At 37.8% G+C, this 16,157-nt stretch overlaps 1 protein-coding gene across 4 annotated transcripts in view; it reads right to left on the reverse strand.

The window, feature by feature from the left end:
• Positions 1–16,157, reverse strand: part of COL14A1 (collagen type XIV alpha 1 chain) — a 239,414-nt gene that overhangs the window by 40,896 nt on the left and 182,361 nt on the right. For all 4 annotated transcript variants that reach the window (XM_036876369.2, XM_036876368.2, XM_036876370.2 and 1 more), the window contains exons 37-40: positions 9,677–9,730; positions 6,140–6,235; positions 4,938–4,991; positions 4,520–4,573 (exon numbers count right to left, since the gene is read on the reverse strand). In XM_036876369.2, the coding sequence (XP_036732264.2) occupies positions 4,520–4,573; positions 4,938–4,991; positions 6,140–6,235; positions 9,677–9,730 (258 nt within the window). The remainder of the gene's footprint in view (positions 1–4,519; positions 4,574–4,937; positions 4,992–6,139; positions 6,236–9,676; positions 9,731–16,157) is intronic.

Genomic DNA, 16,157 nt, shown 5'->3' on the forward strand with positions numbered 1-16,157 from the left:
TGCAGAAGTTTTGTTTTGTTTTTTAAACAGTATTTCATCTGTTACGGATGAAAATGGAAAGCTGTGTTTATGACAAGGAGACTCAGGGAGCCATAACCTGGGTGAAGGGAAGCATTCCAAATTAAGTTTACTTGGAATTTAAAAATGAATACCCTCTGTACAATAGAGGCATTACTATCTATTAGATGCCACAAAAATGTACATCTCCTTGTCATTTTTATTTCTTGGCTCTCTGACTCTTTATATAACCATATTAAGAATTGGAAAAGAAAAATAATTTTCAAAGTCTCTATTTGGAGTGCTTGACAGACAGCTGGTGGTCTTGGCCATAAATATGCCTCAGAACTAGAGAAAAGTTGTTTTTTCTCTTCTTTCTCTCACTTCTTACACTTATCATCCATGTCTTGCCTGTTCTTAAGTTTCTCTAAGGACCACCTGGGTGTCTAGGAAGGGGGTTGAGGGATCCACCCTACATCAGAGGAGCTCAACATCATGGAATGGGCCTTGGGGTCACAGACACCAAGGAAAGAAAAGGAAAGAGGCAAGAGGGAGGTGGCAAGATTTACAGCGGAAAAGAAAGACAAGACCAGGATGCTGCTGGCTGGAATGACTCAGAATGAAAACTGGATGCTTGAATGCATTCAGCTGCTAAATCTGAACCAGCACTGCTGCTTTTTGTTTTTTTTTATTTTCTTCATTTTAATTTTTCAGCTGCTAAATCTGAACCAGCACTGCTGCTTTTTGGTTTTTTTTTATTTTCTTCATTTTAATTTTTTGATGATTTTTCCCCAGCTTGATGGAGGTATAGCTGACATAACATAAAAGTTTAAGGTGTACAAAGTGTTGATTTGATATACATATATTGCAAAATGATTACCACCATAACTTCAGCTAACACCTCCATCCTGTCACATAATTACCATTTCTTTTCTGTGGTAAGGACATTTAAGATCTACTCTCTTAGCCACTGTGGCCTTTTATAATGTGTTCCTGCATTATGCTCTACCAGCTTCCCAGCAAGAGGCTGAGACTTATCCAGTGACCAAGGCCAACTTTTGCTGGCCTTGCTTATGGCCTCAGGCCCAGGGTTGAACAGAGCTGCGTCTAAGAGTCACAGATTTCCTTTGGGAAAAGCCAGAATAAGCTAGAAATGTTAGGAAACATGTTCCCTGTTTAAAGAGGAGATGTTTAATTACTCCTTTTTATTTTGTACTAAACTCTTCCTCCCTCCAGGCTAAATTAAGGGAACATTGACACCAGCTGCAGGAAAGAGGTGCCAACCTTTCCCTAAGCTAACAGGAAGGTGATGGCGCCAGCTGTGGGGCTGTGAGCTCTTAAGTGTCAGTAAGAGAAGATAAGATGAGCAGTAAGGAAGAGTCCTCACTGCTTCTGTGCACCTCACTGGCTCCCTCCTGAGACTCTCCAGGGGACTGAAGGGACAGCATCACAGATTTCTCCCAGCTTTCTCCTCCTTTGCCTAGAGTGGGCTTTACTTACTCAGGATCAGGGGCAACGAGGGCCCAGTAACAGTAAGTGATTTAAGCGTGTGGAGGGCAGAAAAGACCAGCAAGTCTGCCCCCCTGGTTCTCGGCACCAGCAAGCCTGACTCGGCAGTTTTCTGGAAGCGCTTCCCAAGCCTTTCAGCATTAAGTCTCCTCATGCACTGAGCTTGTTGTCTGTCCCATGCCATGGTTGTTTTTGTTGTTAATATTATTTATTTATTTACTTTTTCTGATTGCAGCTTTGCCTTTTAAGAGGGCCCACACCAGACCGGGAATAACTATGAAATATTGATCCTTAATTCTCTTCAGCAGTGCCGATCCCCCTGCCTGACCACGGAGATCGGGATGACCCCCCTGCCCCGGGGAGACCTGGCCCTCAGGGAGGGCGCTCCATGTCCTCGCTCCGTCCCTACCACCATGAATGTGGGGCCGGGACCTCCTCTTCACAATCCTACTAAGTACCAAATTGTTTTAGACCCTTTACTTTCTATAAGCCCCCGGATATTTGACTAAACAGATCAGAGCCGCCTAAATGTTTTCACCCACCTTTCCTTCCTTCTCCACTGACTCTGAGGAAGACCCTTTTTTTTCCTGGCCCAAGGGAAAAGTTATGCCCTTGATACCACCCCGTCCTTTTATGTCCTGCAGGTAGACAGCCTATGAATTGCTCCTTTAGCCATTGAAAGGCTCTCCTCTTCTAGATCCTTCCCTCCTCGAGGCAGTAATGAACAATTCTCTCTAGGCTGAGCATACTACACAGCACATAGTATGTGCTCAATTCAGTATGTGCCCAATTAATGTCTTATTAAGTAAGATATTAAGATATTGAAAAAAATATATGCAGCCTCTCTCTCAAGCAGGGCAGCCATGTTACACAATTCCAGCGGGGCACAGCTATGTGTTATTCTATCTGACCAGCACCCCCTAGAGTTGTACACTGGAAGAGTATTGCTGTCAAAGACATTTTGTAGAACAATTGTCACAGGATTCACACAGTATTTTTATAACGGGACCCTACAAAGAATGAGTTTCTTCTGAAAACCAGTTTTAAAAAGTAACTCATTCCCATCCAAGAATAAGAATCAGTCACATTCTGAAAGTTTTACCTCCAAACTGAGGAAGAGAGGAAAATAAAACCCATGTACAGATACCTTATCACTTTATTACAACTCTAAGAACTTTTTATCCTATGAAAGAAAACATGTTTGGAGGAATAGCAAAATATTTATAGAAAGTCTGTGCTGGTACATTGCTTTTAGAAGAAAGAATTCCAAAACTAAATGATCCAAACACTAATCCAATATGTTTGATTTGGGAGTTTTTTGCCAAGACTTGACTCCACGCATAGATAAATCAAGTAAATTCACTGGACCAAATCTTTAGAATTGCTGTTTCCAGAGCTTCAGGAATCACGAAGGAATCTAGGTGTGTAACTGAACAGGATCTCAGCCTAAGACTTCTGCCAAAACATATAAATACTTCTAGACACTCCTTTTACATGTACAAGAAACCTACATAAATCTAACTTTCAGAGAATGCCTCCTTTAGATATATTTACCTGGACACGCTTCATAGACTAAAGTAATTCCATTTGACAGACAGAGACTAAACTGAGATTTTAAGTAAATGAAAGTTGGGTGTACAAAAAAAGAAAAAAGGAATGTGGGAGGAGTTTAAGTCAGGCCTCATACCTACACTTGATAGAAAAGACAATTTCCTTATTCTCGAGTGGTATAGCTGTCCTGAACTACAGGCAGACCTTGTCTGAATAGAGAAGTGAGTCTTTTAGCCAATCATTTGATGACCTTTGGGGGAAGCTTACCAAAAATAACCAGGGCCTGCCAAATGTGCTGTCCTTCACTGCATTGGCTCTAAGTGGTTAACACTGCCGATGACTCAGTCTTTAGAGAAACTGTGGAGCTGTCCACCTGTCTAAATTCATGACAGTTTAGGGAAGACCAGCCTTTCTCTCCCTTGCTGAAAATTTAATGACTTCCTATTGCCTTCCTGTTAAAGCTCACAATCCTTAGCCTGAAAAAAAGATAGATGACTTACATAAATTTGTATTTTGCCTCTCCAGCTGCATTTTTGGACAATCTTCCCACCTCTGAGTCTATGTGCACATGTGTGTATAAATATGTGCACACACACATCCACTCCCTCACCCCCCACACTCTGCACTCAGATCTCCAGCCATACTCAACTACGTGTAATAGTTGTCATGGAAATGCGCCCCTTCTCTTCATCCTCACTCCTTTGCATATGCTGATCTCTCCGCTTGGGATAGCTTCCCTTTTCTCATGCACCTGCCTAACTTCTGTCCCTCTTTTGAGACTCCTCTGGCTTAGTTATCTGTTCTTTGTAAATGCCCCCAACAGTGCTCTATAAATACCCCATCGCAGCATGTATTATAGTTTCTTATTTGGCTATATTTCCTCTCAATAACCTACAATTTTGCGAATGAGAACTTCAAACCTGGCTTAGTAAAGACATGTTGTAAGCAAACACTAGATGTTAACTCAATCCTCTCCTAACCAATCTTATAATTCCTTTCATTGCTACCCACTTGAACAGGTTAGAAGAATAGGTAATAGACATATATTAAATAAACGGCAAATACTACAGATAGTCAAATAAAACTTTAGCTCATATGATTCTTGATTTCCTTTAGATTTATGGCTTGAGAATTTGAAAAAAACTGGAAAATCTGCTGAACCAATCTACACAAGTCAGTGCAAACTGTACATATTATACAGATTATGGGAATGCTCAGAAAGAAGTGTTGCCAATTTGGGAAGGTTTGATGGAAGTTCCCACATTTTGATGAAACTAATGGACATAAAAGATGTCAGTGATAGGAAATAGACACAGGGTAGGTAGAATGTACATAGGAGGGAAAAGAAAAGGAAAAAAAAGACCACGTGGTTTGTCTTCCTTGCACAGAAACCTGCTAGAAGCAAAGAGTGACTTGGAAAGGGATCTACTGTGCTACCAACCAACCTCAGGCCAGTCCTTACCCTCTGGCCTGGTGAGCCATCGCGTCCTGGTGAACCAACAGCTCCCGGGATACCCTAGGATGAACAAGGACCCAAATCAGTCAGATCCATTGACACCAGCTGCCCTTTCACCCAGGTTCCCTGAAATAGATCAAGGCCTCCAAACAAACCTACCAGCATAAAGGCGAGGCTTTTGTGACTGAGAATTCAAAACCCAGAACTTATTTATAGGAAAGGACTGTCACCCGCTAGGGCTCACCTGAGGAGCATCACTATGGCCGTCAGAAGAGGCTCACAGCACACAAACACACACTGACAGTCTTTACTACAGAAATCACTTAATGCCAAAATCACAGCTGACTTCAGGCTACAGCCCGTCCCCCTCCCTTGGCAAAGCTGTAGAACTGAGAGCAACAGGCTGAAAAAATTTAAATAATACCTGTGGGCCAGGAAGGCCAGTATCTCCTTTCTCTCCTTTTTCACCTGTCATTCCCTGAATAACCAAAAGTATATTGGGTTAAGTTCACATCAGTAAATTCCTATTCTTTTCTTGCTTTCTACTGACCTAACATTTTCAACATTAAATGGCTTTCACACTAATATTCAAATACAGTGTATTTCACTCATCATATATGCTACACTACTTATGTAAGCATTCCTATGGAGCTGAAGGTTTATATATCAGAATAGTTTCAACACAGAATATACAGTCTGATATAGTTAAGCCTATACTGTAAATATGTGGAAAGGAGACTTCAATGTTGTTTATAGTTCAGATTTTTAAAGTTCACCTTTATGTAAATGTTTGTTTTGGCTAGAAATTTTTAAGAATGGAAAAGCAAACAGAACCTGGCAGGTAGCGGGACCTTAACAAAGACTTATTAGTAGTAGTAGTAATTGTACAAATTGTCATGCTAATGTTTTTTAAAATGTGAAAATAACTCTAGAACAGAAAACTTCTCAGCTAGGGAGATACAATCAGATGCACAGAAAGATTGCTAAAAATGTGCTTAAAGAGATCTGTATCTTTCAAATATTAATTTTACTTAAAAGAGATTTTATTCTTTAAATCTAGATTCCTACACAAAATTAATGAAAAAAAGTGAGTGAATTAAATTTGTTTTCAATGGTATACACAACTTTTACAAATCAATATGGATGTATAAGGTACACTGTAATCTAAAATTCATACTAAGTGTACAGCACTTTAATGCCCACTGAGATAGAATCACAAATAAATGGCTTTCTTGAAACTATATAGACAATTACTACAAATACATAATGAAAAACAAATTTGTATAGCATTTGTTACTTTCTAGATTTTAACACATCCACAAATCAAACAAGAAAATAAGAAAAACAGCAATAAATGTCAATCCTTGGTTTTTTTTCTATTGACAAACTGCTCATACCTACTGCTTGGGCATGTATCTGTTTGTAAAAGCCCCATACCACTGAACGAAAGATTGGCTAATGAATGAACCCCAATCATTACTTTCAATTCATTTCTTAATTCTTATTTTTAGGGTGTGGAAGGGATGGAGGCTCATAATTAAGGCACACAAGATAGAAGTTCATTCTTTGTAACCCATGGAAAAGTTGTAACAATAAAATCCATCTGCATGTTTACACACAACTCACAGGCATTCCTTGGATGGACAGACCACTTGGTCCCTGGGGCCCAGGGGGACCCTGAGGTCCTGCAGGGCCTGTTTCACCCCGAGGGCCTTCTGGTCCCTAGAAGGCAAGAGAGGAAAGTCATCCCAGATATAAGTTAGACTCTCCGGTACCCAAAAGATATTTCTGCTTAGGGTACTTTTATTTCCTTGTACAGCTTTTCCTAATATGTGAAACCTCACAGGATAAGACACCAAGCCTCAGACGATTCACCTCCCAGGCAAAATGTCATCAGTAAATCAAAAGAGTAAACACACAGGGTTACTTCAACTTTTTGTTTTGCTTCCATAACTAAAAACACTGTGCCAATTATGTGAGTAACTAGACCCCCCACACTCCATAACAAATCCAAAGGAATGAGTGCTTTAAGACCACCCTCCTGCTCTGTGAAGGTTCACAGCATCCAGCTGAACCACCTTCTCTCCACCTTCACACTGTCAAGGCCTATCTCAGGGCCATTCCTCTGCATTTATATAAAGACATCGCACCTAGCTTCTGCTTTCTTCCTCACCTTGATCCTGCCATCACCCAATGCCTCTTCAATGTCCACTGAGTAACCTGTCCTAGGCTCAATATTATTTGATTTCCTTTCTTTTCAGGATCAGACATTCCTTCCACTTTAGCAAATCTTTCTTCCATAGTTTGGACCCAGTGCTCTAGCTAAAGCTACATTGCCTCTGTAATCTTAGACCCAGAGAAACTACATGTTCTCATATATTTTTCTCATTCGGTGACTCCAGTGAAGGCTATTCTTTTATTGTTAAGACTTCCAACACCTGGGTATCATCTTAAATGTGAGACTGGTGAATCCATTACTTGGGACAAGCAATACAGAAAGAAAACAGCATAAAGTGGGGGTACATAATGAGTGCAGCCTGTTACATTTTAGGTTCATGGTCACAATCATGCAGAAATGCCCAGTAGTTAAGGCATCAAGAGAGGTCTGAGGTGGGATGGACTTTTGAAGGTGTATTTGTGGGTTAGGTTATTAAGAAGACTGATGATAGGGTGGAAGAGGAAAGGGATAAAGATGAGATGAAAATCAGTAGATGCGAGAGGAAGAGAAGCCTGGGTAAGAATCTGAAATGAAAAGGCCTACGAATGAGAGGCAGAGTAATGATGGAGTGGTGAAGTGGTGAAGGAGAGGCCAAAAGAGGAGGAAACGTCAAATAGAGAAGCATCCAAACATGTCAAATGCTGTAGAGAACATGAGATAATAATTAAGCCATAGCCCATGGGTTTGGTAACAAGCAGGTAATTGGTGACTTTAGTAAGAGCAATTTCACAGGACTCCTAGGGGAACAGAAATCCTATGTGGGTTAAGAATGATTGTTGTGTGTATAAATGGAACTATACACTATGAGCTCCTTTGTTTCTTGCTTCTTTCATGCAGCAGAGTGTTTTTGAGGTTCATCCACTCTGTTGCATGTTTCAGTTCTATGTTCCTTTTGATGGCTCAGTAGTATTCCATTACATGGGTTTACAGAAAATTGTTCATTTACTTACTGATGGACATTTGGATTGTCCCAGTCTTTTTGCTATGGTGAACAAAGGTGCTGTGAACACTTATGTGCCAAAAAATAAATAAAAGAATTATTTTGTAGGTGAGGATGTAGAATATGAAAGAAAAATCTTCTTACAAGAAACATGGCATAAAAGGAGGGGGGAGAGAGGTAGCTATAATTTTAAAAATACAATGGAGGGGATAAGAAGGTAATTTACAGCTATTATATAATATTTATAATAGTTTATAACATCTTCTGTATTTTATTGAGGAATTAAGAATGGAGCAGAAGGGAAGAAAATAGGTGTTGTCATTTTATTCTGTAAAGTATGAGACAAAAATGACTCAGAAAGACCAGTGACAAGGCTACTTTGAGCTTCTAAATTCTTGTTATCTCTGCTGGCACTAAAATTCAGAGCCACAAAATATACAACAATACATTTTAGGGTGCTCCATATGAAAGCTATAATTTATCTGTTCCTACACTATCCACATTGGTGGACATGTGAACATACTTTGTCCAACAAGACTTTTGCCTAAAATCACTTGCATCTGTGATTCATCAAATCAGCATACAGTAGTAACCACATCAGTAGTGGTCCAGTGGGGATGGATTATTAGAGGAAAGGGGTAAATATTGAGATCATCAAACATCTGTGAACTCCTAATACATCTTTATGATCAGAACCATCATCCAGTGAGAACGTTAGACAAACAGTAGGATCATGCTGGGACCCCAGAGGGAGGGGAAGCCGGAGTCTACAGGAGCTCATGGGCCCTGCCCTTGGATGAAACGAAGGAAGACCCAGGGTACCCCTGCCTGAGAAGAGGCTTTCAAACCATCAGTCTTCTCTGTAGCACCATAAGGGACAGAACCAAGGAAAACACATCAAGTCTATGCCTAAGGAAATGTGTCACAATCCAAGAAAACACAAAAATAAATTTTAAAAAAAGAGGTCTCTTCTGGTCTGAGTTTTAAGTTGGCTAGTATCTGATTAATTAATTATCTTCAGCCTTCTTTCACTTACTTCTCCCCCACATTCTCTCCTACCTTGCTTCACTTGTTTCCAATTTTATAGTACAAAACCTTGCAATGTTCTCTTTTCCATGAATACATGCTATGCAAATGTAATAAGTAACCATAGTGAAGCAGTAAGTAAAGCAAAATGGATGGAGAGGAGATCATGTGGAGCAACATGGTGAAATTGAGACAGGGAGTGAAATTATAAAGCGCTTTGAATGCCATGCCAAGGAGGGTGAATTGTATTCTAAAGGCAACAGCGTAGGACTACAAATTTTAAGGGTGTGCTATGACCTGGCATATCTTTAAACAAATTAATCTGGGAAGAGATGTGAAGTATCACTGAAGCCACTGAAGCCAGGAGACAAGTTACAAGATTTGACAAAAGCCAGATAGAAGATGGTGAGGCCTGCACTCAATTTCTGGTTGGGCTTCTGCCATCCCTTAGGGCTTGTTCTTATAAAGTAGGAAAATGTGTGCCTTGACAGGCTCGGCATGGCTCTGTCCTCTTAGCTGGTGCCTTTGTACGGTGTAGAACCTGAACCACCAGACTTGGTGGCCTTTGGCAGTGAGAATGGAAACTATAGCTGTGTGTTTGATTATCCACAGTGGGAAGGGAGACAGGGAATCTAAAACCTGAGAAATTACCTGGGAGGACCACTGCCTGCTTGTGACTCAGTGTTCCCCCCAGGATACCTCTTTGTTGTAGAGAGAGGGAAAGAAAAATGTACCAGAGAAGAACTACTACCTTGGATACTAAACTGCTCAGAACATTGATGCTGTATTTCTGACACAGAAACTTTTCTTTTCACTAAGTTATTAAATGAATTTTTGATGAAAAGCACAAATCTTTAAGGGAAAAGGCTTAGATACAACTTCTATAAAAATATAAGGAGCTTTAGATTGCAAAAGGTACAAGGTTCTTAATCCAACATTATGTTATAGCTATTTACAGGAGAGAGAGAGAGAACATTACCTTTGGGCCTTGATCCCCTCGTTGGCCCTTTGGTCCTCGGAGTCCGGGACCACCCTGGCAACAGATGTTAAGTATTAGCACAAAGACAAACCTTAAGGCAGTATATTTTATCCATTTGTCTTAATAATAGATTACATAATTCTTATTTTGTATGAAGGCCGACACACTGCGTAATGGTTTGTGTTCATCGTCATCCTTCACTGGAAAATTGCCAGCCAGGCTCACCTCCCCCTGCTGCTGATGTCATACTTTGAGAAAATTTCCTATGCCAACTTCTTTCAAATTAAAAAAAGTTACAGGTTTTTGAATTTAGTATGTAAGACTGTTATTAATGGATGCAAATAATAAAATATACCATTAATCTAATACTGTGTAGGTCTTATACTACAACTTTGAGATTGAATTATTTAATTGTAAGAAAACATGAAAGTATCAATTTAACTATTTATACCATGAACAAGCTAATTAGACTAGTGTTTCTGAAACTTTATTTTCATTTCCCCTCAAGATTTTTGTCATATTAATGCACCACCTGTACTTATTTAATAGCATTTTTCTTTATATAGATCTATATGTACATACATAATAAATATGTATATGTATTCTTTGCAAACATATTCTTGGTATATATGTATATAAATATATATGTGCATACATTCTGAATAGTTTAATTGGCTATTTTATAAGCAAATACTATAGCACTACAGTAAATGGAAAAATGTATTACTAAGAATAGAAGGGTTAACCTTAAAAATCTATGATAAATAATGTTATCAGATTGAGCTGGATTTTGTTCCTATTGAAGACTGTGAGTCATGGGCTTGCTCTTCGTTAAGGAAGATGAGTGTTAGAAGGGCCATATGGGTGCCAGACTGAGACTATTGCTTTCACCTGGCTGAGGATTAAATGATTACTGGAAATAGGATAGCTTTCTCGCCGTGTGATTCCAATTTAGTTCCTGCTACATCATGACTACTGAAAATGATTTTCTGTATCAGGACAGAACCCTTGCCTCATCTGGGAAAGGACAGGATCAGGTGACCTTTAAGGTTCCTTCCAGCTTGATTTAACAGCTTAAATTCACTCCCCTCCCCAGTAGCAGTTGGTTACTTATCTTCCAGACTTTTAAAATACTATTATAAAACTGCATTTTACATATGTGTATACGCAGCTATAGAAAAGATTACCTATAGTACTTTTGTGGTATTATTTGATGTATATATACTGCATATGTGATATCACATTTTTTACATATTTCTGGGGATTTTTAACTTCATATGTTTTAGAGATTTTTTTCCATGACATAGCATATGGGTCTAACTTATTCTTAATGAATTACATAGTTTTATGAACCATGCATATATAATAATTTCTTTAACCATTCTCCTATTATTGGAAATATAGGAGATTTTCCCACAATTTCTTTGCTGTTTAAACCATACAACAATTAATATCCTTATATAGCCCTGAAGTACAAATTTTAATATTGAGAACAAAATGTTAATACTTAAGATGTCCACAAGTAGAATTATAACTGAAATTTGATGGACAGGTATACATATTGCCAAACGGCACTCCAAAACAGCCATACCAGTCCAATCCTCTGCCCACAGTTTAAGGGGGCTTCTGTTTCCCTACACCTTATCCAATATGTGATACTGAAGGCGAGCAGAATTTGTCACCCCAGGAAGTGCTTCTTTGGCATAAGGATTATTTTTGGCTGATTATTTCTAAGAAACTGCAGACACAGGAGAAGCCCTGAAAACCGAGTAAATGTTACCCTTTTGTAAGAGACATTTACACTCATAAGTGAAATCTATTTCGAAGGTGTCCCACTCGGTGTACCAGGAAGAGAAGGATGATTCAAAATCCCTAGATACTCTCATTGATGGAGAAGATGAATCCTCACAGCCACCTTTTCCCTGCATACTGTGCTCTTCTGGGTGCCCGCCCACTATTGACGTCATCTTCTTTTGTCTTTAGGTGAAGATAGTATTTACAGTGATTGTTTTGGCCATTTCTGGGAGTTTCTCAGTTTTCTCTGGTATCTCCCATGTGCATAGAAGTTTATACATGTTATTAAACTTTTGTTTGTTTTTATCCTGTTAATCTATCTTTTTATAAGGGGGGAGGGATCTCAGCCAAGAATCTAAAAGGGTGGAAGAAAAATTATATTTCCTCCTCCACAATATTGTAAAACTTTACATTTTCAACAAACCAATTGGTAAAAATATAACCTTACTCTTATTTTAATTTTCATTTCCTTTAAAACTACTATGATTGAGCATCTTCTCGTAATGTTTGTCCATTTGGATTTTATCTCAGTACAACTACCTATTTATATATATACTTTTTTTCAGTTTTCTGTTGTGTTGCGTGTCTTTTTCTCTTTAATGTGAAGAAATTCTTCATATATTTCATATATTTGGACAGCACTCCTTTAACTGTTATATATATATAATGCAACTATTTCCCCCATGTGACAGACACCGTTGTTTAGCTACCAAAGAGTCTTTCCTGACTTCCTTCTCCATTTTATTTCTCCTACTATAAAGGCTAATAGAGCCAGAAATTTCCTTGCCCAGACTCTTTTGCAACCAGGAATGGGCATGTTAAACCAGTTTGGGCCAATTTGATCAAGATGCCACAAGACTAAGGAAAGCAAATTGGGAAGCTGACACAGGCTTGGGTCCTCGAAGTTGTAGAGCAGCCACATATGCCTTGGAACCATTGACCTTTCAATTTTCCACTGAGCAAACAGTGAACGTCCAAATGTCCCAGTGGTTCACACCAGCTTTTCTGTTCCTTGCAGCAAAATCCAATGCAACCCAATTAACATACCCATTCTGATGCAACTCTTTAATTTGTTTCTGCACCTTAAATGGTTGGTTTTTAATGGAAGATTTTGTTCAAATGTGACTAATTGGCTCACACATATTCATGCACCATGTCTAGAAACCAGGAACCTTTTTAACATTCAAATTTATTTTCCACCTATCCCCAGTCCTCATTACTGAGCACATGACAAGAACTCAACAATTTTTCTAGATGCAAACTTCCATCCTTGCCATAAGAAAGGGTTAGTCTAGACCAAGGGAATGTGGCTTTTACACCCATGCCTTCCTACAGCTCCTTTAAAGCTTTATTGACACATAATACCACTGTGTGTATTCTTGATTGAGAAAGTAATGATAATTATGCAAAATCATCAGACAGGGTTTATTACATATTACTGAGGATACTATTTCTGAAATAGTTTATTATACTTTAAATATTTGAAAATTTCCATAGCTCTTCTCCTATTTTATGCCTTCTTTTTCTTCAAGTCAGAGCTTAGCCCTTCTCTTTCACTTCTCTGCTACTTTTTTCTCCTTACAGTTTGACTCTTAGGTCATATGTAAATATTTTATAACCTGTTCCAACAGTATTGCAAATGAAAAATCTTACCAACCCTCCAGCTAAAAAAGCTTATTAATGCTGTTTGAAATAAAATAAACATTACCATAATTAAGAACTGAATCCTTAAGTACCAGGAATGAAGAAGAAACAAAACTAGAGCAGAAGGCACGTACCCTGAGACTGCCCTGGGGGATGACAAGGGAGATGGTTGAGGTTTGCTGCAAAACTTCTATTTTATAGCCCACACAGGCAATGAAATGTGAACTTGGACTTATGCTAGGTGGGGGAAAGGCAGAATAAAACATTCCTTAAAATGGAGGAACTTGAAAGGCCATACTCTGAATGAACTAGAAAAGAAAAAAAGGATACACTAGCAGGTGGCAGACCACGATGCTGTTTCCCCTTTAGCTATGGGGAGAAAAGGAAATGCCTCTGCTAAGAATACCACCCAGAAGCTGATCCTCATACAGTCTAGAGACCAGAATTCACACTGACTGTGAGGATCAAACAAACTCCATAGTCAAACTTTTGAAGGTGGTTTTCAGTTGGCTGTATACCCAGGAATTTAGCAGAAGCAGGCACAGATATTCTCTGGAGGAATACAGCTCAACACAGGCTCAAAATATACCCTGAGATAAAGTTCCTATTAATACAAATTCAAATATACACCAGAAAAAATCACAAAATCACGAAAAAGATCACATGATTAAAATCAGCAGAAAAATACATGGCAGAATAGAACCATACATGCTGCAGATATTGAAATCATCAGATAAAGAATAAAGTATAATTAATGTATTTAAATTAAAAAGTTTGGAAGTGTTACAAAAGGAGAAAGACTATACAAATGACTAAAAGGTTTAAAAAGGAACCAAACGTAACTTCCAGATATGCCGAGCATGGTAATCAAAATCAGAAACATGTTGAATAGGTTAAATAACATATTAAACATAGCTAAACACAGAGTACACCAGAATATAAATTTGAAGAAATTACACAAAAGGAAGCCTAGAGATGAAAGTAGAAAATAAGTAAGAGAGGTTAAGAGACATGAAAGTAAAATGAAGTTACAATGGACATTTAGTTGAAGTTTCAGAAAAACATAATAAAGATGATAGGAAGGAAAGAAGCAATATTCAAAAATAATGACTAAGAAAACTCCAAATTTAATAAGAACCATTGGCATTCAGATTCATGAAGTCCCAAATTCTCTAAAAAGCCAAACACCAAAACAGACTGTAGTGAAATTTCAGATCACTAAAGACAAAGGGAGCTTGAAAGCAATCAGGGAGAAAAGATTTCTCACAGAAGAATGACAAGTAGTTGGTTGGACAGCTGACTTTTCAATCACAACAGTGGGAGCTATAAAACTGTGTAATAGCATCTACCAAGTGCTCAGAGAAAATAACTGGTAATGTACAATTGTACTTTTATTGTAACAGTTTATTAGTTGAGAAAATTGACTGCATTATTGAAGTCAATATTAAAAATTTTATGCAAGCTAGGAGCTTAATTATTCTCTTATGTAAAAATCTCTGCTGATAACCAGCTTTACCATGTAAGGCAGTGAGAAGCCTCACTTGCTTCCATCCTACTGCTCTGCAATTTCCCAGGACATTGACATTGCTTATCAGAGTGAACCCAGTACCACAAGCTCTCATTCTAGTCTGTTGAGAAGAGCAAGAATGAGTAAGGAGGGCATTTGGTTTTCCTATAAACAATGCCCACAGTGACTGCATATACCATCTCTCTCACTGGCCAGAACTTAGTCATAAGGTCATATCTTGACTATATGCTTGCATAGATGCAAAGAAATAAGTCCCTAGCTGAATGGCCATATGCTTAGCTAAAACTCAGGGGATTCTACCATTAAAAAGAAGCAGGGCAATGAAAAGGGGGAGGGGGGCAATTAGCAATCTCTGTGGCAACCATCAAAACTATCTCTTGATAACATGGGAAATAAAAGTATTTTCAGATGAACAAAAACTGAAAATTTGCTACCACACACAGGATGTATTTCAGAAAAAATAAAAATGATACCAGAAGATACTGTGAGCAAAGAAATAGCAGATATGTAGGCAAATCTTAACACATATTAATTTATAACAAGTAATAACAATAAAATGTCTAATTTGTGATGTTAACAAAAGTGCAAAACTACTGGAGAGCAACAGCACATAAATTATAAAATGGAGGATGCAAGAGAAAAGAATTCCAAGAATAACATGTTTGTTGAAAGAACAGTAGAAATCTTGATTCTTTTCAGGCTTTGTCAAGCTAAATATGTCTGTTAAAATTTCTAGGTTAACTATTAAAAGAACTGATATAAAGAGTATAATTTCCAAAGTAGTGGAAGAGAAAAGAAAAGAATGAGGATAAAAGCAAACAGCCAAAAACTACAAATAAAAAAATAAAACTTCAATCAACCAAGAAAGCCACATATACCCAATGTGGGACAAGTAGAAAAAATTAAGGTGATGAGTATAGAAATATAAACCCAAATAGTTTAATTATCACAAACAATAGAATGGACCAAACTCTAAGAAGAAAGATTGAAAAGTCAAATTAAAAACAAAAACCAAGGATATGCTATTTAAAGAGACATATCTAAAATATAAAACTATGGGAAGTTTGAAACTAAAAGGATGAAGAAAATGCATATGAGGAAAATAATCTGAAAGAGAAATACTGACATAGCAAATCAGTAGGAAGTAAATTTTTCTAAATTTTTTGCATATTATAACACAATGTCAGGATATATAATTCACAATTATACAATTTGACAGATTGACAACTGGAGTAGAAGATTTTAAACATCTATCTCGGTCATCAAAAGATAAAGAATTAATGCAAATAAGGAAGAGTCTAACAAAACACTTTATAATTGATTGACCAGATATTTGTATTTAGAATTGTGAACTCCACAGAGAACCCATATTCTTGTATGAACACCTGTAATACTTGACAAAAGGTCACAAAGCTAACGCCAAAGATTCAACAAATGTCAAAGGACCAGTCTTATACAGATGATTTTCCATAATAAAGTACAATAAAATTAATTCATCAATAAGAACAAGGTAAA

Source organism: Manis pentadactyla, chromosome 3 (genome assembly GCF_030020395.1).
Source record: "Manis pentadactyla isolate mManPen7 chromosome 3, mManPen7.hap1, whole genome shotgun sequence".
Lineage (NCBI taxonomy): Eukaryota > Metazoa > Chordata > Mammalia > Pholidota > Manidae > Manis > Manis pentadactyla.